Genomic DNA, 25,419 nt, shown 5'->3' on the forward strand with positions numbered 1-25,419 from the left:
TGCTCCGGCAGTCTCGCTCTGCTCTGACCCTTTGCTCACTGTTCCGGCAGTCTCGCTATGCTCTGACCCTTTGCTCACTGCTCCGGCAGTCTCGCTCTGCTCTGACTCCTTGCTCACTGCTCCGGCAGTCTCGCCCTGCTCTGACCCTTTGCTCACCGCTCCAGGTGGCCTTGTCCTGCTCTACTCTCACTCACCGCTACTGGCGGTCTCGTCTTGCTCTGCTCTTGCTTGCCGCTCCGGGCGGTCTCACTCTGCTGTGTTTGTCCACCGCATCTGCGGTTCTGTTCCTGAGTCCCAGTCTGAACTGGGTCCTCTCCACTCTGTGCTCCAGCCTGTCGTACCAGCCAGTACCTGCCTGCCTGCATACCAGTCATGCTCGCCAGCATCCACCCGTCTGCATTCCAGCCTTGTCTGCCTATACCCACCAGTCCATGTGCCAGCCTAACCTGCCTGTTCCAGTATTCCCCTGTGTGGGTTAACAGCGGTGTGCGGAGTCTGACCTGGAGTAGCACCTGGTCCCTCTGCCCGGTTCCTCCTTGGTGCACTGGCATCGTATGCCGTCGTGCGACCTTGGCAGATACTTAGTTACGCCCCTCCAGGCACTCTCCGGTTCATGGCACAGTGGAATCACTAAACACGCACACGCCAGTCAGTCCGGGTGTGTGCATTACAAAATACATGGATGCTAAATGTGTTTTGTGCACATGCAAGGCTTTCAAGTGAAGGTGAGGTTTGACTTTGGGGGAGCGGATATTGCTGGATTGGTTTATGGAAGCCATGTTGCTTTTCAAAAGCCTTTGAGCCACTAATAATGTGGAAACCACTGGTTTTCCATTGACAGATGATGGACCTGAGTGGTGACTTGTTTTTTGTGAGATGAGTAGTTTTATTGGTGTTATTTCACCTACATAACATTGGTTGGTGGCTTTTTATTCCATATTTGGGAGGCAGAATTAACAAACAGTTGAACACTACGATCCACTGGTTCATCCTATGAGGTTTTTTATTAGACTGTGAACTGTTATTGTCTTGAATAATGACGGCTAACATAGGGCAAAATTAAAAAAAAATCACAGAAAAAGATACAGCTTTACTAACACCAAATCATATAACAAATGCACTAGCAGGATGCCACAGACCCCCATGATAAAGGTGGGGGCAGCGCAGGTGCAAAATACTGATGGAGCAACCACTCACAATCATACCAATTCATGGAGGGGGTGGTATTAAAGATGCACACAGAAGAAGCTTGCATAGGACGCCAGTCACACAGGTAGGTGAGATGCACAGTGTCTGGCGTAGCCTAATGATGCCCATACTATTACATCAGGAAGGCTGCCCAGCACTATATAAGTGCACCCCACATGGACAGACACCTCAGTACACCCAACCAACACTAAAATGCTAATGCATGTGTTAACTGATTTGGTGTTGGTAAGGCTGATTTTTTTCTGTGATATGTTTTCTTGCTAAATAATGATACTTTTACACAAAGTTCATTTTTACAGAGAGTTTAAGTAGAAATAATCAACAATACAAATTTTAAGGATATGTTATTCATAAATAATAATTGGTTTTATTCTTGGCAGATGACTGTACCAGGAGATCAGAGGAACAGCTGACATCTTCAATTTTTAAATCAGATGATCTTGAGATTACACAAGATACAATTGAAGTGAATGCCATTACTCCAGATATACCATCATCCCTTCACAGCAAAGATCTGTCATCTGATCATTTGAAACAGGTCCTGTCTTCTGATTCATTACCGACTACTAAGGAAAATCAAAGTCACAAAATAAGCATTAAAAAACAAATTGCTCCTAAAGCAAAGAAGCCATTTTCATGTTCAGAATATGGAAATAGTTTTTCTCTAGAAAAGTCTTTTCTTAAATATCAAAGCATTCACACAGCAGAAAATAGATTTTTTTGTTTCAAGTGTGGGAAATTTTTTAACCAGAAATCAAATCTTGTTAATCACCAGAGAAGTCACAAAGAGGAGAAGCCATTTTCTTGTTCAGAAAGTGGAAAATGTTTTACAGAGAAATCAAGTTTAATCAAATATCAGAGAACTCACACAGGGGAGAAGCCTTTTTGCTGTTCAGAATGTCAGAAATGTTTTAACCAGAAATCTTTTTCCTGTTCAGAATGTGGAAAATGTTTTAGCCGGAAAACAGATTTGGTTGAGCACAAGAGAACTCACACAGAAGAGAAGCCTTTTTCCTGTTCAGAATGTGGGAAATGTTTTAGCCGGAGATCAGTTTTGGTTGAGCACAAGAGAACTCACACAGGGGAGAAGCCTTTTTTCTGTTCAGAATGTGGAAAATATTTTAGCTGGAAATCAGTTTTGGTTAAGCACCAGAGAATTCACACAAGGGAGAAGCCTTTTTCCTGTTCAGAATGTGGAAAATGTTTTAGCCAGAAAACAGATTTGGTTGAGCACAAGAAAACTCACACAGGGGAGAAGCCTTTTTCCTGTTCAGAATGTGGAAAATATTTTAGCTGGAAATCAGGTTTGGTTGAGCACAAGAGAACTCACACAGGGGAGAAACCTTTTTCCTGTTCAGAATGTGGCAAATGTTTTAGCCGGAAATCAGTTTTGGTTCAGCACAACAGAACTCACACAGGGGAAAAACCTTTTTGCTGTTCAGAATGTGGGAAATGTTTTATCTGGAAATCAGATTTGGTTATACACCAGAGAACTCACACAGGGGAGAAGCCTTTTTCCTGTTCAGAATGTGAGAAATGTTTTATCCAGAAATCAGAGTTGCTTAAGCACAAGAGAACTCACACAGGGGAGAAGCCTTTTTTCTGTTCAGAATGTGGGAAATATTTTAGCTGGAAATCAGGTTTGGTTAATCACAACAGAACTCACACAGGGGAGAAGCCTTTTTCCTGTTCAGAATGTGGGAAATGTTTTATCCAGAAATCAGAGTTGCTTAAGCACAAGAGAACTCACACAGGGGAGAAGCCTTTTTTCTGTTCAGAATGTGGGAAATGTTTTAGCCGGAAATCAGGTTTGGTTAATCACAACAGAACTCACATAGGGGAAAAGCCTTTTTGCTGTTCAGAATGTGGGAAATGTTTTAGCCGGAAATCAGATTTGGTTATACACCAGAGAAATCACACAAGGGAGAAGCCTTTTTCCTGTTCAGAATGTGGGAAATGTTTTAAAGATAAATCAGAGTTGGTTAAGCACCAGAGAACTCACACAGGGAAGAAACCTTTTTCCTGTTCAGAATGTGGGAAATGTTTTGTGAAGAAATCATCACTTCGTATTCACCAGAGAACTCACACAGACGAGAAGCCATTTTCATGTTTTTAATGCGGGAAATGTTTTACACGGAAATCAACCCTTGACAAACTTCAGAGAAGTCACACAGGGGAGAAGTCTTTTTCATTTTTAACCGAAAATTATATCTTCATAAAGGGGTTGTCCACTACTAGGACAACTTCTTCTCATTCCTCATGTTTGGCCTTTTTAAAATAAAAACACTCATACGCACTTCCTGTTCTGCCGCCGTTCCATTGGTGTCACAACTCGCATTTCCGTAAGGATGTTAAATCACACAATCCTGCTCCCAATCAACGCCACCTTCAGACGTATTGTACATCAACAGGAAGGACATGGCCTGGACATAGCACCAAGAGGATGCACACACTGAGAGCACTCTCTTCAGACCGTGCTCCTGGGGGAATTATAAGCAATTTACAGCCTCAAACCAGGGGAGAAGTCCTGAGGAGATAATTTGCATATTCCCACTGCATTTTGGGGTAAGTGAAGAGTCTCCGCGAGCTCAAAGAACACTGGATTTTGGCTGTTGGAGCTGAAAAGAGGACATCGGTAAACCGCGCGCCTACCGGCGCGCGCATTTTGAAGCTTTTTTTTTAAGCTTTTTTCACTGTTTTCAGAACATTAACAATAAGAACATGGAAGAGTCCAGGAGCCATTTGGTGAACTGCATATCCTGCTACATGTTCACAGACTTGCCAGTGGAAAAGCCAAACTTCACATGCCAGAAATGCAAGCTTGTGTCCCTGTTGGAGGAAAAGTTGCGAAATCTAGAAGAGAGGTTAACTACCTTGAAAATCATTAAGGAAGGTGAAGAGTTCTTAGACAGAGCAGAATTATCTCTTCATGATTCAGAAAGAGAAGAAATTCGAACTGCACCTGAGGAAACAGAGGAATGGAAGCATGTGACCCACAGAAGCAGGAGGATCGAGAGGCAGTCAGCACCCATACTGCTCAGGAACCAGTACCAGGCTCTCACCCAGGAGAACCATGAAGAAATACAGCAAAATAAGACTTTGCCAGCAATGAATAACCTTGTAAGCCCTCAAAATCCTCCTGGATGGAGAAAGAAGAATGTTGTGAAGAAAAAAACGGAGAGTGGTGGTCATGGGGGATTCCCTGTTAAGAGGAACAGAGGCCGCTATCTGCAGACCAGACATAACCTCAAGAGAAATGTGCTGTCTTCCAGGAGCAAAAATTAAAGATGTGTCTGACAGGATATCAAGACTCTTCAGACCTACAGATCACTACCCATTCCTGCTAATACATGTGGGGACAAATGACACCGCAAGAAAGGACCTGGAAACCATCTGCAGTGACTTTGAAGACTTAGGCAAGAAAGTGAAAGAATTGGGAGCGCAGGTGGTCTTCTCATCCATCCTCCCAGTGGATGGCCATGGAACAATGAGGTGGAATAAGATTCTACAGGTGAACAACTGGCTACGTCGATGGTGCCGTCAACAAGGATTTGGATTTCTGGATCACGGAATGAATTACCTATACGATGGACTACTTGCTAGAGATGGGGTGCACCTTACGAAGACTGGAAAACATGTATTTGGAAGTCGCCTTGCTACACTCATCAGAAGAGCTTTAAACTAGAACAATGTGGGAAGGGAAGCAAAAGGCCAGAAAAAGCCATACAACTGACAAATACTATTGAGATCTCTGCTACTGGAAGTGGAAAGGAAGAACAAAGACAAAACAATTTAAATAATAAAAATATGGGAGGAAGAGAAACCAATCACAAACTAAAATGTTTTTATACAAATGCACAAAGCATGGGCAACAAACAAGGAGAATTGGAACTACTAATGCAGGAAAAGGAATATGATGTCATTGGAATCACTGAAACTTGGTGGGACGATACACATGATTGGAATAAAAGGCTAAAAGGATACAACTTATTTGCAAGAAACAGACTTGATAAACGAGGAGGAGGTGTTGCATTGTATGTTAGAAAAGCGTATATCTGCACAGAGATTGAAGCTTCAGAGACTGGGAGTTCTGTGGAAACTGTTTGGGTAAGAATACAAGGAGAGAACAACGGAAAGGACACCATTGTAGGCATTTACTACAGGCCACCTGGGCAAGCTGAAGATATGGATGAACTCTTTATGTATCAAATGACCAAGTTCTCCAAAAAATATGACGTAGTGGTCATGGGAGATTTCAACTATCCAGACATTTGTTGGGAATCTCTCTCAAGTAAAACTAACAGGTCAAGCAAATTCTTATCCTCTCTTGCTGACAACTTTATCTTCCAAAAGGTAGGGGAGAAAACAAGGGGATCTGCTACTTTGGATCTAATCCTTATAAACAGGGAGGAAATGGTTGAGGAGGTAAAGGTGGCTGGGACCCTAGGAGGCAGCGATCATGCTATTATAGAATTTTGGATAACTAGAGGAGGAAGACATGTGAAGACTCAAACTTCAAGGTTAGATTTTAGAAAGGCAGATTTTAAGAGACTCAGAAAGAGAATAGGAGGGATCCAATGGCTGGATGTCCTTAAGGACAAAAATGTCCAGGAAGGATGGGAAATTTTTAAAAATGAGATTCTCAAAGCACAATCGTTAACAATCCCGAAAAGTAGGAAGAATGGGAAGCATTTAAGGAAACCAGGATGGATGAACACAGAACTTAAACACATGCTAAAAAGAAAGAAAGAAATGTTTATTAAATGGAAAGAGGGAGGCATATCTAAAGAAGATTATAATGCAGTCTGCAGATCCTGCAGGGCACGTATCAGGTTAGCTAAAGCTGACAATGAATTAAGGCTTGCAAGAGATGTCAAAAGCAATAAAAAAGGATTTTGGGGGTATGTCAAAAGTAAAAGAAAAGTCAAAGATGCTATAGGATTTTTACAGGATGAAAATGGAGAAATGGTAAGAGAGGATGTTGAGAAGGCCGAACTTTTTAATTCCTATTTTGCATCTGTTTTCTCTCAGAAACAAAATGTAACATCAACTGATCTTCACTGTCCTTTTAAAGGAACAGAGGAATCCAAGTTATCTGTAAACAGAAAGATTGTGAGGGAATTTTTAGCTAACATAAATGAGTTCAAGTCTCCAGGTCCAGATGAATTACACCCCAGAGTACTGAAGGAGATCGTAGAAGAAATTTTAGAACCACTCTCCATAATCTTTGAAAATTCTTGGAGAACAGGAGAAGTCCCAGAAGACTGGAGAAGAGCAAATGTTGTTCCTATCTTCAAAAAGGGGAAGAAGGTGGACCCAGGGAACTATAGGCCGGTGAGTCTGACTTCTATACCAGGAAAGATCTTTGAACAAATTATTAAACAACATGTATGTAAGTACATGGATAAGAATGAAGTGATTAACCAGAGTCAGCATGGGTTTGTAACTAACAAGTCATGTCAGACTAACTTAATTTCCTTCTATGACAGAATCACTGACTGGGTGGATCAGGGAAATGCTGTAGATATAGTATATCTTGACTTCAGCAAAGCATTTGACAAAGTATCTCACACCATCCTTATTGAAAAAATGACCAAGTATGCAATGGACCAGGCAACTGTTAGGTGGATTCATAACTGGCTTAGTGATCGGACTCAAAGGGTGGTTGTAAATGGCTTCACATCCAGCTGGATGAATGTCTCAAGTGGGGTACCACAGGGCTCCGTCCTGGGACCTGTATTGTTCAACATCTTTATCAATGATTTAGATGAAGGAATTGAGGGTAAACTGATTAAATTTGCTGATGACACAAAGCTAGGAGGGATAGCTAATACTAGAGAAGAGAGAGAGAGGATTCAAAAAGACCTAAATAAACTGGAGCAGTGGGCAGCAACCAACAGAATGGTTTTTAACAGGGAAAAATGCAAAGTACTACATCTGGGCAATAAAAATGAAAAAAGCATATACAGAATGGGAGGAATAGAGCTAAGCAACAGTACATGTGAAAAAGACTTAGGTATACTAATAGATCATAGACTGAACATGAGTCAACAGTGTGATGCAGCAGCAAAAAAGGCAAATACAATTCTGGGATGTATTAACAGAAGCATACAGTCTAGATCACGTGAAGTCATTATCGGTCTTTACTCCTCTTTGGTCAGACCTCATCTGGAATACTGTGTACAGTTTTGGGCACCACATTTTAAAAAAGACATAGACAAACTGGAGCAAGTTCAGAGAAGAGCGACCAGAATGGTGACTGGTCTGCAAACCATGTCCTATGAGGAACGGTTGCAGGATTTGGGAATGTTTAGCTTGCAAAAAAGAAGACTGAGAGGAGACTTAATAGCTGTCTACAAATATGTCAAGGGCTGTCACATTGTAGAAGGATCATCTTTATTCTCATTTGCACAAGGAAAGACTAGAAGCAATGGGATGAAACTAAATGGGAGGAGACACAGATTAAATATTAGAAAAAACTTTTTGACAGTTAGGGTGATTAATGAGTGGAACAGGCTGCCACGAGAGGTGGTGAGTTCCCCTTCAATGGACGTCTTCAAACAGAGGCTGGACAGACATCTGTCTGAGATGATCTAGTGAATCCTGCTTTGAGCAGGGGGTTGGACCAGATGACCCAGGAGGTCCCTTCCAACTCTACCATTCTATGATTCTATGATTCTATGATTCTATGACTTTCGATATGGGAAAGAAAGAAGAGATCAGAGGTTAATCGGAGGTCCTCCACCTCTGTCAGCATGTCTGGTATGCAGCGTTTCTTATGGAAGGTCTTATCTTCTTGCTCCGGAGCTATTACTGCCTCACCTCAGCGTGGAAAAAGAAGCAGCCTTAACCCTCATGATGCCAGACAGCTCCAGGCTGTAAGTCCTGCACCAACTTCTCTCTTAATGTAGACCTCACAAAAAAACAGCTCCACAAGTCTCCCTGTACTCTCACCAAAGCCCACATACTGAGCAGTGCTTGCTTCACAGGGACATTTACCCCCCAGCCACAGGTTATTCTGATATGGGGAACAACATAACTTATTTGTATATCAGATTGCGTCTATCCCTACTAAAGAAGATATGGAGCAATATATTCAGAGGCTGGAGACCACATACAATACTGAAATACATCCCCTCACTTCTATCCTGTCACAGCTTACTGACAAGGTACAGAGATTAGAGGATAATATCGTCCCAGTTAGAGGCCATTATAATGCTCAGAAACTAACACTGGATCTTCACAGCCAGTAAATAAACCATCTGTTTAATATGGTTGATGATCAAGAAAATCACAATAATATCTGGATAAGGGGTATACCTGAAAGCATCAATGCACAAGTGATTATGCCAACACTGCGATCATTATTCAATAATATCCTTGGTGATCCTATTGATAAGAAGCTGGAGATTTATAAGGCGCACCGTACAATAGGCAATCATGGCCCAGATCCTGAGTGTCCAAGGGACATTATCTGTCGCATACATTTTTTTCAATGTAGAAGAGGCCATTGTGAGGAAAGCAGAGGAGTTGGATCCTGGTGACTTAAATGGAAAACGCATATAATTGCTCACATATCTATCCTGAATGACACTTGCTAAAAGAAGGGTATTGAAACCGCTACTGGCCTGATGTACTCCTGGGGGTACCCATTCCAGCTGTATATTTTCAAAGATCCAAGCAACATGAGACCTATTTGTGATGCCCTGGACATTCCATATGTCTGACTGGCCACCTGCTCCACCATTGCCACAGAGAGTTCCAGCACATCACAGAAGGTGTTCAATGGATCAGGAACTTGATGGTGATGCAGCCAGATGGGAAAGGAACCAGCCAATCATATGAGCTCCTGAAATGAATCTTGTCTTCCCTGATGAGAGACAGTTTGCAGATGCTTACTTATTTCTTTAAGCATATAATAAGATATATCTAAATAGAGCATTAGGTGACACTCTTCCACTATATAGAATGTCTAAGTTCATATAAGATCTTAGACCAGGATATAAGTTGAGTTCACATGATACTACTGTAATATCAGGCTGTATTACTTTACTCGCTATATATTCCATGGTTACACCTAATGGGAATCCTAGAACTGAAAGTTTGACTTACGCCTGTAAAGATCACCCCCAGTTAGGGACTTGCATTGGGATCTGCTTGTTTCGCAATTTCCTACTGTTTTGATATAGTCATAATCTATACTTCTTAGACACAGAGAGGTAGACGTTACTATCTACCGTCTATACTTCCTCTTTGCTCTTAATCTTTCTCTCTTCCATTCCCCCTTTTTTCATATAGTATGGCACAACTCAAAACTTGTTCATTGAATGTCAGAGGACTTAATGTTCCAGAGAAAGGAGCTCAAGTGTTTTATCGTAGGCATAAACAGCACGTACATTTTCTCTTTCTTCAGGAGTCACACTTTAGAGGCGATCATATACTGTACCTCAGATTACTAATAGATATTATTCATCTTGGTGTCCCAGAAAAATGCAGTTTTGAAGTCTAAGGTGTTGAGTATAGGCCACCACAGATCACTGCTGCATACTATTGTAGAAACACTGTCTGACACGGAGGGGAGGTATGTGTTTGTTAAGATCTCCATCTACTAAAAATTTTGACTTTAGAAAACTTCTGTCTCCTTAATTGTGAATAAATTAAGACATGTCGTCATTACTTAAACAAGCTAAAATATTTTGCGGAGCACCTTATCATCATTGGAGGTGACTCTAATTTTGTCTTGGATCCTTCTTTAGACGCGTCCCTGGGCTGGAGTCACCAATCTAAAACACAAACAAAAGCTTTGCTAAACGTGCTCCGGTCTCAACCGGGCAATGTATGGAGGATACTACATCCAGACGTAAAGAATTATACCTATTATTCTCCTTTACACAATATGCATAGCCATATAGTCCTTTTCTTAATTAGCCGTCACTTGCCTACATGGCAACCTACATCACAGGTAGGAACTACTGTATGGTCAGATCATGCTACTGTATATTGTAATCTGACTATGCCAGACTCCACCAAGGCTTCACATGTTGGAACCTAAATGATAATCTGCTGAAAGACTCACTCTGTGTCTCAGACCTTCTTGAGACTATAGACTCCTTCAAATATATGAGCATGATGAAACTGCCTTACCATTTAAATGGGAAGCACTCACATGTGTCCCCAGAGGGATAATAATAAAACATAGATAAAGGCTAAAAAAAGGAGAGAACAGCTAAAGTCTCCCATTTGCTTGTCAAGGAGATCAATCCGCTCAAACAACGTAAACGATCTGCTTCCCTCCAGGTATATGTAGACCTGCTTAACACTAGAAGGGAGCTAAAGTAGTTTCATGGATGGGGTACTTGAAAATATTGTGTAATTTCAGGGCACCTACTTATGGAAGGAACAAAGTGGAAGCTTCCATTCTCAGTACTAGATATGGGGCCTCCTCGAGAAAATGACTTAAAATGTCCTACACTAAAGTTAATATATAAGGCGTGGGATAGGGGTAAAAATATTCTGGGGATTGGAAAGTACACAAACTATACTCCTTTATGGCACAGCTATAACTTACCAGAGCTACATAAACTAAAAAATGTTAGTGAGTGTGAGGATAGGGGTATACGTTTGGTGTCACAACTCTTGAGGGATGGATTATTCAAGATGTTTGAACAAATAAAGGCAGATTTTAACCTTCTGCATAGGGTGTTTTATCAATATCTGCAAATACATCTTCATATAGTTCACAACTAGAATAAACGCCATACTGATTGACATTACTCAATAGACACCATTACTACATCGTTAGATACAAAAGGTCTAATATCCCTTATTTATAGGCAGTTACTGGCCCTACATTTGGATAAATATCCTTTGATAGTTAAGACATGGGATGGGGATGAGGGTCCCTTATCTGAGGAGCAATGGGGGAAATACTGGATTTGACACCGAAACTTTCATTGTCAGAGTCACAAAGATTGTCCCGAATTCTTCTCATTCATAGGGTATATAGATCCCCAAGTATTTTATTTAAAATTGAAATACAAACGGATGACACATGTCCTAGATGTGGTCAAAAGGACACCCACCTGATGCATATGATGTGGGAATGTGTGAATATTGGCGACTAATGGAAGGGGGTGATCGCTCTTGTACTATCTGTATTTGGGATACAACTTCAGTTGGAACCTAAAATCTGTATCCTAGGACTCCTGGGAGAGGACGTAGATCCAGACTCCCATATGGCAGTAGCTAGCTCAAGAATATCATTCCAAGCCAGATAGTTGTTGGCCCTACATTGGATAGACAATTATCCCCCAACGATAACAGAACTAAAATCCAGGATAAATAACACTCTATGCTTGGAAAGTGGAGCTTATATAAAAAGGAACGCTCTCAAGAAATCCATACACATATGGGAGCAATGGTTAATTACCCCAGGTATTGCTTCAGAAATACTATACTGGACCATTTGTACATATCCCTGCAGTAAACCAGGAATTTATATCCTTATACCCAAGGTGTCAGCAAATAATAATTGTCTCAGTCCACACAATTGCCCCTTCTTAGATAGATTATTTTTCTTTTGACGTCCCAATAGGGGAAAAAAAGCCGTCAGGAAGTATTCAGATATTTATGTACAAATGTAAAATTACTATTCCAAAACCTTGTACTATAGAGCGATATTGGGATTTATATCATTGTAAACCGGTTGTTGTATTGTTTACTGGTTTTTCTTTCTTTTTATTTTTTTTGTCACAAAGTTTATATGACAAAAACAAAATGTTGGTCTTTCTTTGTTTTGTTAAATAAAAATTATCTGATTGAAAAAAAGAAAGGAGCGAAGGTCTTTACTAGATCAAACATATACAAAATATCAAGATCGCATGTGAAGGTACTCGTATGAATTCACAGATAAATGTGGTCTCTCATTGACAAGGAAGTTACATCCACGGATACAAAGGACATACGGCTCCGGCAAAGATTAAGAGACCACTGAACAGTTTTCTGTTGGAAAGCATGGAAAGACTGGTGGAAAGCATGGCAAGAGGAATGAAAGCTGTGATTAAAAATCATGGTTAGTCCACCAAATATTGATTTCACATTTAAAACATGAGTAATTTGAGGTCTGAAAGCACTGTGTTTCTTTTTTAGTATTTTGACACTTTATCATTTGCTGCAAATAAATACAACATTTTTAGCTTTGAATTTCGGAGACCTGTTGTCAGTAGTTTATAGACTAAAACAACAATGTACATTTTACTCTATAATACAGTTATATGAAAAAGTTTGGGCACCCCTATTAATCTTAAGCTTAATGTTTTATAAAAATTGGTGTTTTTGCAACAGCTATTTCAGTTTGATATATGCAATAACTGTTGGACACAGTAATGTTTCTGCCTTGAAATGAGGTTTATTGTACTAACAGAAAATGTGCAATCTGCATTCAAACAAAATTTGACAGGTGCATAAGTATGGGCACCCTTATCATTTTCTTGTTTTAAATACTCCTACCTACTTTTTACTGACTTACTAAAGCACTTTTTTTGGCTTTGTAACCTCATTGAGCTTTGAACGTCATAGCCAGGTGTATGCAATCTTGAGAAAAGCTACTTAAAGTGGCCACTTGCAAGTTGTTCTCCTGTTTGAATCTCCTCTGAAGAGTGGCATCATGGGCTCCTCAAAACAACTGTCAAATGATCTGAAAACAAAGATTATTCAACATAGTTGTTCAGGGGAAGGATACAAAAATCTGTCTCAGAGATTTAACCTGTCAGTTTCCACTGTGAGGAACATAGTAAGGAAATGGAAGAACACAGGGACAGTTCTTGTTAAGGCCAGAAGTGGCAGGCCAAGAAAAACATCAGAAAGGCAGAGAAGAAGAATGGTGAGATCAGTCAAGGACAATCCTCAGATCACCTCCAGAGAGCTGCAGCATCAACTTGCTGCAGATGGTGTCACTGTGCATCGGTCAACTATACAACGCACTTTGCACAAGGAGAAGCTGTATGGGAGAGTGATGCAAAAGAAGCCGTTTCTGCAAGCACGCCACAAACAGAGTCGGCTGAGGTATGCAAAAGCACATTTGGAGAAGCTAATTTCTTTTTGGAAGAATGTCCTGTGGACTGATGAAACTAAAAATTAAGTTGTTTGGTCATACAAAAAGGCGTTATGCATGGTGGCAAAAAAACACAGCATTCCAAGAAAAACACTTGCTACCCACAGTAAAATTTGGTGGAGGTTCCATCATGCTTTGGGGCTGTGTGGCCAATGCCGGCACCGGGAATCTTGTAAAGTTGAGGGACGCATGGATTCCACTCAGTATCAGTAGATTCTTGACAATAATGTTCAAGAATCAGTGACAAAGTTGAAGTTACGCAGGGGATGGATCTTTCAGCAAGACAATGATCCAAAACACCGCTCCAAATCTACTCAGGCATTCATGCAGAGGAACAATTACAATGTTCTGGAATGGCCATCCCAGTCCCCAGACCTGAATATCATTGAACATCTGTGGGATCATTTGAAGAGGGCTGTCCATGCTCGGCGACCATCAAACTTAACTGAACTGGAATTGTTTTGGAAAGAGGAATGGTCAAAAATACCTTCATCCAGGATCCAGGAACTCATTAAAAGCTACAGGAAGCGACTAGAGGCTGTTATTTTTGCAAAAGGAGGATCTACTAAATATTAATGTCACTTTTATGGTGAGGTGCCCATACTTATGCACCTGTCAAATTTTGTTTGAATGCAGATTGCACATTTTGTGTTAGTACAATAAACCTCATTTCAAGGCCGAAACATTACTGTGTCCAACAGTTATTACATATATCAAACTGAAATAGCTGCTGCAAAAACACCAATTTTTATAAAACATTAAGCTTAAGATTAATAGGGGTGCCCAAACTTTTTCATATAACTGTATACCTATAAAGAGAAAAATCAGAGAAACTGAAAATTTTGCAGTGGTCTCTTAATTTTTGCCAGAGCTGTATGTATCCAAAACAAAAGGAGCCGCACTGCTATAAATTCATAACCCCACTGACATAGCTGACGCATTTCATTGCTGTTATAGCTCACTTCATAATATTCATGGAAAATACCACGACATGCCACCTAATTTTCTTGAAACAAAAATTGACAAATATATTATGGACACTGCCGTTCCTTCCTTACAGACCCCTGAGCAGGAGGTACTAGACAAAGCTTTCACTAAACAACAGGTAGGGAATGATTTAATGGCCTGTCCTATCGGGAAGAGCCCTGGGCCAGATGGATTCAATAATAGATTTTATAACATGTTTGCACCTCTGTTGTTACCATTAGTGTTCAATAATATCTCAGAAGACTCCACTTTGCCCCCCAATCACTTGATGCTCACATAACAGTTTTACCAAAGCCTGGAAAAGAACTAAATGCCTGCCCTAATGTTCATCCAATTTCATTAATTAGTGTAGATGTCACTATATTCTCTAATATAATTGTATCATGGCTCTCCCACTACTTACCCTCAATTGTTAGCAACGTTCAGGTTGGCTTCGTTAAGGGTAGAGAAGTGCGTGATAATACAAATAAAACATTGTTAGTTTCACGTGCAAAAAAAACGGGATCCCAATGTGCCTTGTTTCTGTGGACGCTGAAAAAGGGTTTGACAGAATGCACTGGACTTTCTTGAAGAGCACCTTACGAAAAATTGGGTTAGGCTCTTTTTTATTATCTAAAATTCTATCCTTTTACACTGACCCTAAAGCGATAGGGTAAACGGCCTTCTATGACACATTTTCTGTTAAAAATTAGACAAAGCAAGAGTGTCCCTTATCGCCTCTCCTATACACATTGGTGATGGAACATTTCTCGGTAGCATTACAAAAAAATCCAGATATTAGTGGAGTTACTATAGGCTCACATCACTGTAAACTAGCTCTATACGCAGATGACCTATTGCTCTATTTTCAAACCCAATTATCTAATTCCCTTCTATACTAAAGGAATTTGAAGAATTTGGCCAAGTAAGCGATTTTAAAGTCAACTACTCTAAATCAGAAGCAATAACATAAGACAACAGCTAATTTTTAACTTTCCCTTTAAGTGGCAGAAAGACACATCTAAGTACCTCAGTACACAAATTCCAGGCAACATGGATGATCTGTATAGTTTAAATTATATCCCTGTCCTTGAACAAACTCTTCAAAATTTAATGAATTATAAATTCAGACCCTTGTCCTGGTTTGGTTGTATTTATGTGATAAAATGGACATTTTGCCAAAACTTCTTTATATATTCCAGATCGTTCCTGTCTGCGTTCCTCAGACCTTTTTCTCCCATTTCGACAACGCTATTAGGTAGTATGGGGAACGTCGAGGTCTAGGATACGTTTTAAAATATTGTGATGTTCCAAAAATAAAGGGGGTACTAGTATGCCTGATCTAAAAAAATTACCATCAATCTTTGATTCTTATTAGAGCAGTGGACTGGTTTACGTCTGTGGAACATAAGCAATGGGTGAAACTGGAAGGGGACCTCTATCCCTGGATACTCACATCTCTACCTTGGATTGACTAAATACATGTACAAACTAAACAATTACCAATACCCATTCAACACATTTTGAAAACATGGGATCAAGTCTTAATCTCTTCATCTATACCACGTAGGTTGGGTCCATTAATGCCCTTGTTTGGCAACCCAGATTTTCCCTCTGCTTCAGGTACGGGCTCATTTCTAATCTGGGACTGATCTGATGGGGTTAGATTGAGACATGTTCTCATGGGATCAGGCTCTTTTCCTTCCTTTATAGAACTTCGTGGCTCCTTTCCAATTAGGAGTCTATCCTGCCTGACTTTTTTTCAGCTCAGGTCATTTATAAATTCTCACATGTTACTAGTATAAAGGATGAACTCACTCCGTTTGAACCCATAATCACTCAAGTAGGTCCTTGTTCTAAACTATCTTGCATACACAGAGCAACACAAATGGACACCAGCAATGACCCTCTACCCTTTACTGGGGTTGGGAGAAGGAATTGGGTCGTCAAATTTCAGAGAAGGATAGGCAAAAAACATTCACACTCTCCCACAAATTATCTATTACTTGCCGTGCCCAGGAGAAAAACGATAAGATTTTATCTAGATGGCACCATTGTCGCACTATGCTATGTAGCATCTTCGAACTTGTGCTGGCGGTGTGGTGGTGCAGACAGGTCTGTGTTACATATATGGTGGGAATGCCCATCATCGTCGGATTCGGTGGACTACGTTGGACCTGCATGCTTCTTTTTTTGGGGGGGGGGGTTAATAAAATAGTGAACCAGGAAAAGTGTTGAGGAGTGTTTATTCAAATTAAGTATTTTTTCGTGGGTGTTTTTATTTTTGATTACTGGGTCAGTAATGGGTTTGTCTGATAGACACCTCTCCATTACTATCATCAGAGTTTGATGCCAGCTGTGATTTTTGACAAACCACAGCTGCCATTAACCCCAAGATACTTTACACCAATTGTCAATGCATCTGGGCAATTGGGAAGAGCAAAGGCAAAAAGCCATAATTGGAGCATTTCATGTGATGCACCACTTCTGGGGCAGCTATGAGCTGGTATTTTTAGGCTGGGGAGGGCCCAATAACCAGGGACCTTCCCAACTTGATAATATCAGCTCTCAGCTGTCTGCTTTACCTTTGCTGGTTACAAAAAAATAGAGGGAACCCATGTTGTTGTTTTTTAATTATTTATTAGGTTAAACAAGGCTCAACTCCCTTTAGTTCCACATGAAAGGCTCTAAAGGGCGCAAATTTATAACATATAGGGGGTTGTGAAATGATATATCTGCAGGACATCTATCTATTATCTATCATATCTCTAACATCTTTCTATCGATAACTGTATATAAGATTGTTTTCTTAGTTTTGTAATCAGCTTTTCGTTACATAGAGGATTATAGTCAGTAAAAGACGATGTTAATAACGCATTGTACATGGATGTAGGCGAGAAAAACATTGCGCACTCGCATGACACTCGTCTAACTATTCGAGATGAACATTGGAGCGATTTATAATCCGCTGATGTGAACGAACCCTCAGCCGGACTCTTCTGAACATAGTCTTTCAAAGCCGCCCTCCCTGGAAGGGGTTAAACATACGAGATTTCTGCCTTATAGCTCCTGGTATGAAGTGGATAGCACAATCATATGCCGCCATATAGTAGACGTCCGGTAACTGGTAATAATCACTTCATGTGTCGTCTATTTGTCTCCAAGCAGGAAAATCCCACATTACATTCCTCACATAAAACTGTAGAAAAGGCGGCGCGGGGTAATTGTGCCAGTAGTGAGGGGCAAATAATGCCGGAAATGTCACTGACTGCGGAGACGTCTCCATGTAGCGTCTTCACTCCGGATATCACTGTACAGGAGCCGCACAGTTCACACTGTGCATTCACTGAAGCCCCTGATCATGTGACCCCTGACTCCTCCCCTCCTGTGACCTCATCACAGGTCCTGTGCGCACAGAACAGCCATATATGTGGTGGCGGCTCTGCAGGTGGAGTTATGTGGAGATCCCCCATTACTGGGCGCAGGGGGCATTAACCCCTTCAGCACGGAGACTCTTTTGGGGTCTCTGTGTGGTGTGAACAGTGAGGTAACAGCTGTGGACAGAATGCGGCTTAGCTGGTTCCCGTCCACATTAGATCCATTCAGACGACTGCAGGATGAAGGACAGAAGCCCAGAGAAGTCCTCACACAACGCCATTATTCCTCTCCTAGTTCCAGCACAGTAATGTAGATAGTGGTGATAACTGTCCACACATAGAGGACGATCCAGGACCTCAAATAACATAAAACTTTTATTCCTTCATTTTATAACCTTATGTCACAATAATGATGGGACGTCATCAGAACATTGGAGGAAAGAATCCAGAGAGAATTAATGTGGAGGTGACGCGTTTCGGAGTGATACTTCATACCCAGAACCGAAGGTAAGAATGAAACCTGAGCCGGATATAAATGTCTCTGGAGCAGCCGCTCCTGTGCACAGGATGAATGGCGGCATTAATAGATGTAATAGATATTATACAAAGAAAGACAATGAAGAAACACAATCATCTTACAGTCATCACAATATGGCCCCTTCACCGGTCTGGTAATGTAAGATCAGATCCCTCCTTCTCTTTATACCCTCCGGTACGATGGATTTGGCCTCAGTGTCCAGGAAGCTTCACGGTTCAGCAATGCTCCTCTGCCATCTCCCCGACACCTGAACGATTTACCCTTTCACTGCCACAAAACTGAAAGTTCTTGAAGTCACCATTGTGTTCTCTTAGGCTGAGTTCACACGATGCGTTTTTCGTGCGTTTCCGCGGCGTTTTTGCAGTTGCGTAAACGCCGCGGAAAAGCATGAAAAACGCATGGTAGAAGGGCAGCAATGTTCCCCAATGGAAATCCGCATGTACTGTGCCCATGATGCCCATGATGCGCATGTCACTTAATTTTGCAGAAACGCTGCTCTTTTGCCGCCATTGACTTGCATTAGACCGCATGGAATCCGCATCACTGTATATGTTGATGCGCTTTTCATGCGGTCTAATGTGCGGATGGTACCCGGGTGTGGATGAGAGGACTCTCATCCAGACCCAGGTACCATTAAAAAAAAAAGAATAAAATAAAAAATACATATTATTCTCACCTTCTGACGGCCCGCGCTGCGTCCTGCCGGCTTCCCGCGCACTTCGCGGTTGAATGAAGGACCTTCGCTGACGTCAGAGTCATGTGACGGGTCACGTGACGCTGACGTCGGAAGGTCCTACAGTCTTCACTGCCGGCAGCCGGGACCGATGAAGCAGGACACCGGGGGCCATCAGAGGGTAACGTATAGATTTATTTTTTATTTTTTGACATCACACACTATATAAATCCATGCCGGTTGCATGGATTTATATAGTGTGACCAAGTTGTCAAGCACTTTTCCAAGTGATGCTAAAATCGCTTGGGAAGCGCTTGTCAACCCGCATGCGGAAATGAAAGTGAAGACCGCTTCATTTCCGCATGTCCCTGGCAGGAAACCGCATGTACAATCCGCATGCGTTTTTTCCTGCCAGAGAGATGCAGAAACGCTCAGGAAAAAATCCTGAGCATTTCTGCATCGTGTGCACATACCCTTAGGAAATGTGTGGAAACGTTGGAAGGGTTAATGGCCGCGGGATTAGTGGGGTCTCCTATGTGCTCATTAATTCTCTGCCTTATTTACAGGAGGAGCAGCCGACATATCTGACATTACATCCCAGACACTGAATACAATATACTACAAATTCTCTGCGGCAGCTGATACATTGTGTAATGAAATGTTTTATTTAATGTGATTAAATCTATTTCTTGTGTTCGGCATATTTACATGGTGGACATTTATCAATGCCGCATTTGTGAAAACCCAGAGGTGTAAGCCAGGTTCTCATTATGTGTTTCTCTTGAGATTAAACTAGGAGACAGGAGTTGTGAAAGGGTCGGGGCTGAGAACAAACAACCATCTTGTAAAACCATCAGATAACCATCTTGTGAGAAAGGTATTCAACTACAGACTCCAAGGAAGAAACTGCTTGTTGTCTGTGGCCGAAAATATATAGGTTTTATTACTAGATGTAAAGAAAAAACTAAATACTGTAAAATAATAAATCTCATATCTTTCCACTTATTATCTCCAGTAATTGTATTATTACACAGGATTTTTATGATGTTACATCGGCTCATCTTCTTCTCATTCAGATCTCTACAATATCGGATCCTCTCAGTGAAGATCTTCTATAGAAGAGAATTTTCCTGATTTACCAATCAAAGATGGATATGGACAGAGACAAGATGGTGGAGAGGATATTACACCTCACCCTAGAGATCCTCTTCCGGCTTACTGGAGAGGTGAGAGATTCTGATGACGTCACATTACATCATTCTTATCTATGGGAATAACAGATGGACAGAACTGGAGAGGTGAGGACTCTGGAAATGTCTGGAGTGAGATTTATTAATGTGTCTCTCCATAACCAGGATTACACAGTAGTGAAGAAGACCTCTAGTGAGCGCTGTCAGGACCCTGTGTCTGAGGGATGGGGAAGACCCCTGAGCCCAATCACAGAGCCTCCACCTCACCCCCTCATACATGAGGACATCAATGACCACAAGATCCTAGAACTCGCATACAAGATGATTGAGCTGCTGACTGGAGAGGTGACACTGCTGGGAATGCTGGGACATTATACAGTAATGCTATGAAGGGATTGGGGGATGACGGTATCATTGTATGTGTCAGGTTCCTATAAGGTGTCAGGATGTCACAGTCTATTTCTCCATGGAGGAGTGGGAGTATTTAGAAGGACACAAAGATCTGTACAAGGACATCATGATGGAGGTTCCCCAGCCCCTCACATCACCAGGTAATAGACAGGACTAAATACACACGGCCTATAATTATCTGTATGTAAAGAATGAATCCAGTCCCTGTATGTGTTTTCTCCAGATCTATCCAGTAAGAGGACAACACCAGAGAGATGTCCCCGTCCTCTTCCTCCACAGGACTGTAAACAAGAAGATCTCAGTGTTCCTCAGGATCATCAGGTAGATGGAGAGAAGGTATCATGAGATCTCCCCTATGATGTGTAGACGGCTGTGAAGGTCTTGTGTTCAGTCTTGTTTTATCCACCAGTATTATATGGTTTATACTTGTGTAATGAGAACGGTGGAGATGGCAGGATTAGAGTTGATCATAGATGGGACTTCTCCATCTGTCTGTGACTTTTACAATATTTGTTTCAGGGTGAAGATCTGTCCCATATTAATACCACAGAGACATATGTGAGGGGTGATGAGTGGTGTAAAGAGGAGATTCTTACATATGACTACCCAGGTGAGTAGTAACCACTAAATGCAGAGTAGTCACAGATTCTTCTCAGTCACCGGCTGTGGCTGCTTTATCGGTGGTGTAGTCCGGCCGTATCACAATCGTGTGATCACCATTTTGCCTCTAGATCAAAACGTTCTCCTCCACCCAAAACAAAACTGTTCAAATGACTTTGGGCATTGAAAGTCCTTTCTGTGCTGCTGAATGTCCTCATATGGTCCCTACAAGACCAGGTCCAGTCTTTCTGACCAAACTTTGCTTTTATAATCGACAACATCAAATGTGCAGTGAGGGACAAGTGTGAATTTCTGTACAATAACAACAGAGTTTCCCTTTATCCTGACTTTTCAATTTATTTTAAAAGCATCTAACTTCAAATAGTATTGCGATAAACTACATAAAAACATTTCACCTGTGCGATGATATATCTCTAAGCTAAATTTAAGACACCTCAGCTCTGCAGTATTATAAAAAGTTCTCTTTGAATGTCTAATATTTCTTCTTGACACTCATCTGACAGAAAATATTGGCCCTTACAATAGTTTAGATTGCCAAGAGCCACCGAGCCCCATACTCCAATTACCCCAGAGAGGTTTCACCACTAGTTACTCATTTATTACTGATGAAAACTGTTGAGCTTGATCATTTCAGAAAATGTGTAATTATCTATACTCACAGTTTTTGACTACAGCAGTTAGTTCCCAAAATACTCTGATTAATCCACTTCCCGCTGACGGTTTTGTGTTCCTATCAGTGCCCATTTTTTATATCTGACGTGTGTCACATTATATGGTGATATCTTTGGAATTCTTCACAAAGGATAATAAGAAACAGATACACCTTACAAATTATTTTACGGTTGTATCCTACTATCTGGGCACATGGCAGGTTAAGAAGGGAAGGAGCGCCATTTAGCTATTTGAATGCAGATCTTGCTGGAATAGTTTGCAGACACAATGTATTGGGGGCACTGTTCATGGTCACCTGGCAGCTCAAAAGATGGTCACCATGAACAGGCTTGGCGCTATCTACTCTGTTTTCTCCGTATCTGGACTTACACAGAGGCCCCTAGGCTTGGGCCATGGTGTTACCTGCTGTTCTGCGGTGTGAGATGGGACGAGGAATAGTCAGGTAGCCGGATCAGAACCAGGAGAGCAGAGAAAATGCAAAATCAGAAGACACAAGAGTAGTCAGTAAACGGGCCGAGGTCACAACAGGAAACAAATACACAAGCCGTGAGCTGAGCACACAGGACTGAACCAGAGGAGAACAAGGCTGTATTTGGCAGCTTCCGGCAATATGCTTCCAGCTTTAGTAGGGTGTGGTGCTTTCCAGTTGGCTGAAGTAGGGAGCAGATTACTTCAGCTGGACAGCATACACACCCATACTGCCAGACTGGATGGTACTACAGGTCCCAGGCTACCTAATCTTAGTGGCTGGACAGGGCCTGTGCCGCCCAGAGCTTCTGGTTCTGACGTCTCCTCCATCACCAGCGCTGCCTGCAGAATGAATAAGGTGGCGCTTGGTGACAGAAGCAGACGTCGCAGGAGCAGGTCCCAGTGGAGATGGGTCACACCATTTGCAGAAGCCCTTACTATGACAAAAGGCAGAAAACTAGAGCAGTAGAAATCCCCATAAAGTGACCCCATTTTGGAAATTATAACCGTGAATGAATTAATCTTTAGAAGTAGGGAATATTTGGACTCTACAGGTACTTTATCGGAAATTAGCACTCAGTGGATGTTGCAGAGTGAAAATTGTGCATTTGCCATTTTGTTACCCAACACATAGTGCCCAGATTGTGCTCCAGGAGACACATGACTTGCCCAGGGGGATATGGGGGAAGCTCGGTACCCAGGCCTTGACCTTCTGTGGGATGTCACGGCAGTCGGCTCCCGGCCCGTACCCTGGGGTCACTCTTTAAAAGGGGGTTTGTTAACAGTTTTGTCTTGTGACGCCACCTGTGGTTCCCAGTAATGAGTACCGGCGCTGCTGCAGACCTCCGGGGGTGATGGGATGGCAGCTGGAATGTTTCTGCTCCCCACAGGCGGAGCGGGCCCCCAGGGCAGAGTTGATGGAAGGGATGCAAGTGAGAGGTGGCCCGGTTGGGTCAGGGGGAATGATGGTCACGCACACAGGGGATTCGCTTCAGTACCTTTACTGGTGTAACGGCAGGTATGGTCCAGGGTACCTAGTAGGAAGGGTGCACTTCTGGACTCTCCCCAGTGAGCAGGTAGTAGGCCTCCTGGTCCGTTTCTTCCTTTCTCTAAAGCTTCTGGCCAGCCTGGAACTAGGCCTAGCTTCTATGCTGTTTCACTCTCTCACCTGTCTGCTTGGTAATAGAACTTTTCTCCGGCTACCACTATCCCTGGACGCTGGGGCCTTCGTGGTTCCTAGTTCTGTAAAATGATGGTAGCTTCAGGTTGACCAGGGATCTGGAATCCTCCTGGTATGCCGGTTGTCCCTACTGGGTGTAGAGGACCCTGTAGGCGCGGACCCGGTGTCCGGCTTGTGTCCTGGGGTGAGCTTCAGATGCTCCTCTGCCCCCTTAACTCCTCTCTCCTCTCCTTGCCTCGGCCACACTCGGGGCCCTCAACACAGCAGCAGACGTGCTGCTCCTTCACTGATCTAAAGTGTCAGCACACTCCGACTACCTAACTCCACCCTCCAATATATATATTCCTAAGATGGGCCTGAGTGGGGACTTGTTCTTTGTGGGATGAGTGGAAGTTTTTATTGGTATTATTTTCCCCAACATAACAGGTTCATCCTATGAGGTTTTCTATTAGACTGTGAACTGTCATTGTCTTGCTGAATAATTCATAATTTTACAGAGAGTTTAAGTAGAAATGTTAAAAAATATAAAATTCAAGGATATTTTATTGAAAAATAATAATTGATTTTTATCATAGCAGATGACTGTACCAGGAGATCAGAGGGACAGCTGACATCTTCAATTTTTAAATCAGATGATCTTGAGATCCCACAGGATACAATTGAAGTGAATGCCATTACTCCAGATATCCCATCATCCCCTCACAGCAAAGATCTGTCATCTGATCCTTTGAAACAGGTCCGGTCTTCTGATACATTACCGACTACTAAGGAAAATCAAAGTCACAAACTAAGCATTAAAAAACAAACTGCTCATATAGCAAAGACGCCATACAAAAGTCCTCAGTGCTATCCGTACCAACCTCATTGCGAGACATCACGTGACCTGACGTCACGCGGGTCCTAGCCCGGACGAAAAGGTACCGCCATATCTGGGTGCCCGCCTCCACTGGAGCCTCTGGCCGGGACTCCGTGTACGGCGAGACACCCACACTGCAGAGCGTCATACGCTCCCACCCGCAGGTCAGTAAAGTGACAGGCGCCTGGAACGACCACCGACTACTGCCAGCTAATACCGCTACCACAAGGTACGTGATCGATAAGCTGGCGTCTGTCACGCACGACCTCAACCACATTGCGTGCCACCTTTTACTATCAGTAAGCCAACGTTAGTCTAAAGTACTGGCTGCCCATCCCTGTCAGCCATCTACTGACAGACCACCTTGGAGCAGAAAGAACACAATCATTTCATGCTCGTCCTGCATACAAGTGATTAGCAACTCTCAATTTTATCCGCCAATCCGCCAATCCAGGACCTCACAGGATTGCGCTTTCCAGGAGAGAAACGCCACTTACCAACTCAGGGTAATTCACCACATCACCACCCAGTTACCATTCTGAATTTAGTATAATTCCTATTTATAATCTTTTAACCCTTACCCAGATACAGTGTAAAGCCGGCAGTGACCTAATGACCTTGGAGCCAATTACACCTGTGCCTTCACTCCTTCTATAAATCCAGGTAAAACCCTGTTATACCGCTATTAACATATCAACCCTGAGTATGCTCCTCCTTACTTTCTCCTCTGTCCCTACAGACAGCTGACCTACAGCATCCCTACGGATCTGAAGCCACCACTAGAACCGCCCTCTCACACCAAGCTCTAATACTCCACATTAATATTATAACCTATGTAAAAATCAAATAGTGATTAGGGCATCCTCTAACTGCCATTCCCTTTCCTTTCAGGTGATCCTCACCCAACATCAAGCCTCCTACCCACTAACCCCATCTAGCACGTTCCAATCAGGAATTTGTCTACTATGTGGTTTTAAAACGAACTTGGTCAGCCATCTCTAGTCTGACAATTTTATTCTACATGTGCTTTTAGACAAACTACTATTTGAGCCTTTTTAACCACTGAATAAAATAATATAAGTTTTACCTCACCCGCTCATAGCCTGTTTATTAGTACCTAAAGCTGACCAGGACCAGCGCAGGTAC

The 25,419-nt window shown here is 42.1% G+C and overlaps 3 protein-coding genes across 8 annotated transcripts in view; all 3 read left to right on the top strand.

Moving 5' to 3' along the window:
- LOC141201621 (uncharacterized) overlaps window positions 1-5,458 on the top strand; it is a 32,605-nt gene extending 27,147 nt beyond the window's left edge. Inside the window, exon 7 of one of the 2 annotated variants that reach the window (XM_073663627.1) lies at window positions 1,590-5,458. In XM_073663627.1, coding sequence (XP_073519728.1) covers window positions 1,590-3,325 — 1,736 coding nt within the window. In that variant the 3' untranslated portion in view covers window positions 3,326-5,458. The remainder of the gene's footprint in view (window positions 1-1,589) is intronic. The other variant, XM_073663626.1, reaches the window with a different exon arrangement.
- Window positions 1-25,419, top strand: part of LOC141201631 (uncharacterized) — a 375,891-nt gene that overhangs the window by 163,248 nt on the left and 187,224 nt on the right. The window lies entirely within an intron of this gene.
- Window positions 17,681-25,364, top strand: LOC141201643 (uncharacterized). 5 transcript variants are annotated; one of them, XR_012272957.1, is made up of 9 exons: window positions 17,681-18,171; window positions 19,952-20,101; window positions 20,231-20,410; window positions 20,493-20,616; window positions 20,700-20,797; window positions 20,996-21,086; window positions 23,993-24,779; window positions 24,859-24,936; window positions 25,013-25,364. XR_012272957.1 is itself a non-coding variant. In XM_073663665.1 (8 exons), the coding sequence occupies exons 3-8, from the start codon at window positions 20,024-20,026 to the stop codon at window positions 24,319-24,321; spliced, it is 900 nt and encodes a 299-aa protein (XP_073519766.1). In that variant the 5' UTR covers window positions 17,681-18,171; window positions 19,662-19,752; window positions 19,952-20,023; the 3' UTR covers window positions 24,322-25,364. The 5 variants fall into 5 exon arrangements, 3 of the variants coding, with proteins under 3 accessions (XP_073519766.1, XP_073519765.1, XP_073519768.1); XR_012272956.1 differs by having other exon boundaries at window positions 23,993-24,936; XM_073663665.1 differs by adding an exon at window positions 19,662-19,752 and having other exon boundaries at window positions 23,993-25,364.

Source organism: Phyllobates terribilis, unplaced genomic scaffold, assembly GCF_046119375.1.
Source record: "Phyllobates terribilis strain yellow unplaced genomic scaffold, ASM4611937v1 Scaffold_120__1_contigs__length_5212024, whole genome shotgun sequence".
NCBI classification, from domain to species: Eukaryota; Metazoa; Chordata; class Amphibia; order Anura; family Dendrobatidae; genus Phyllobates; species Phyllobates terribilis.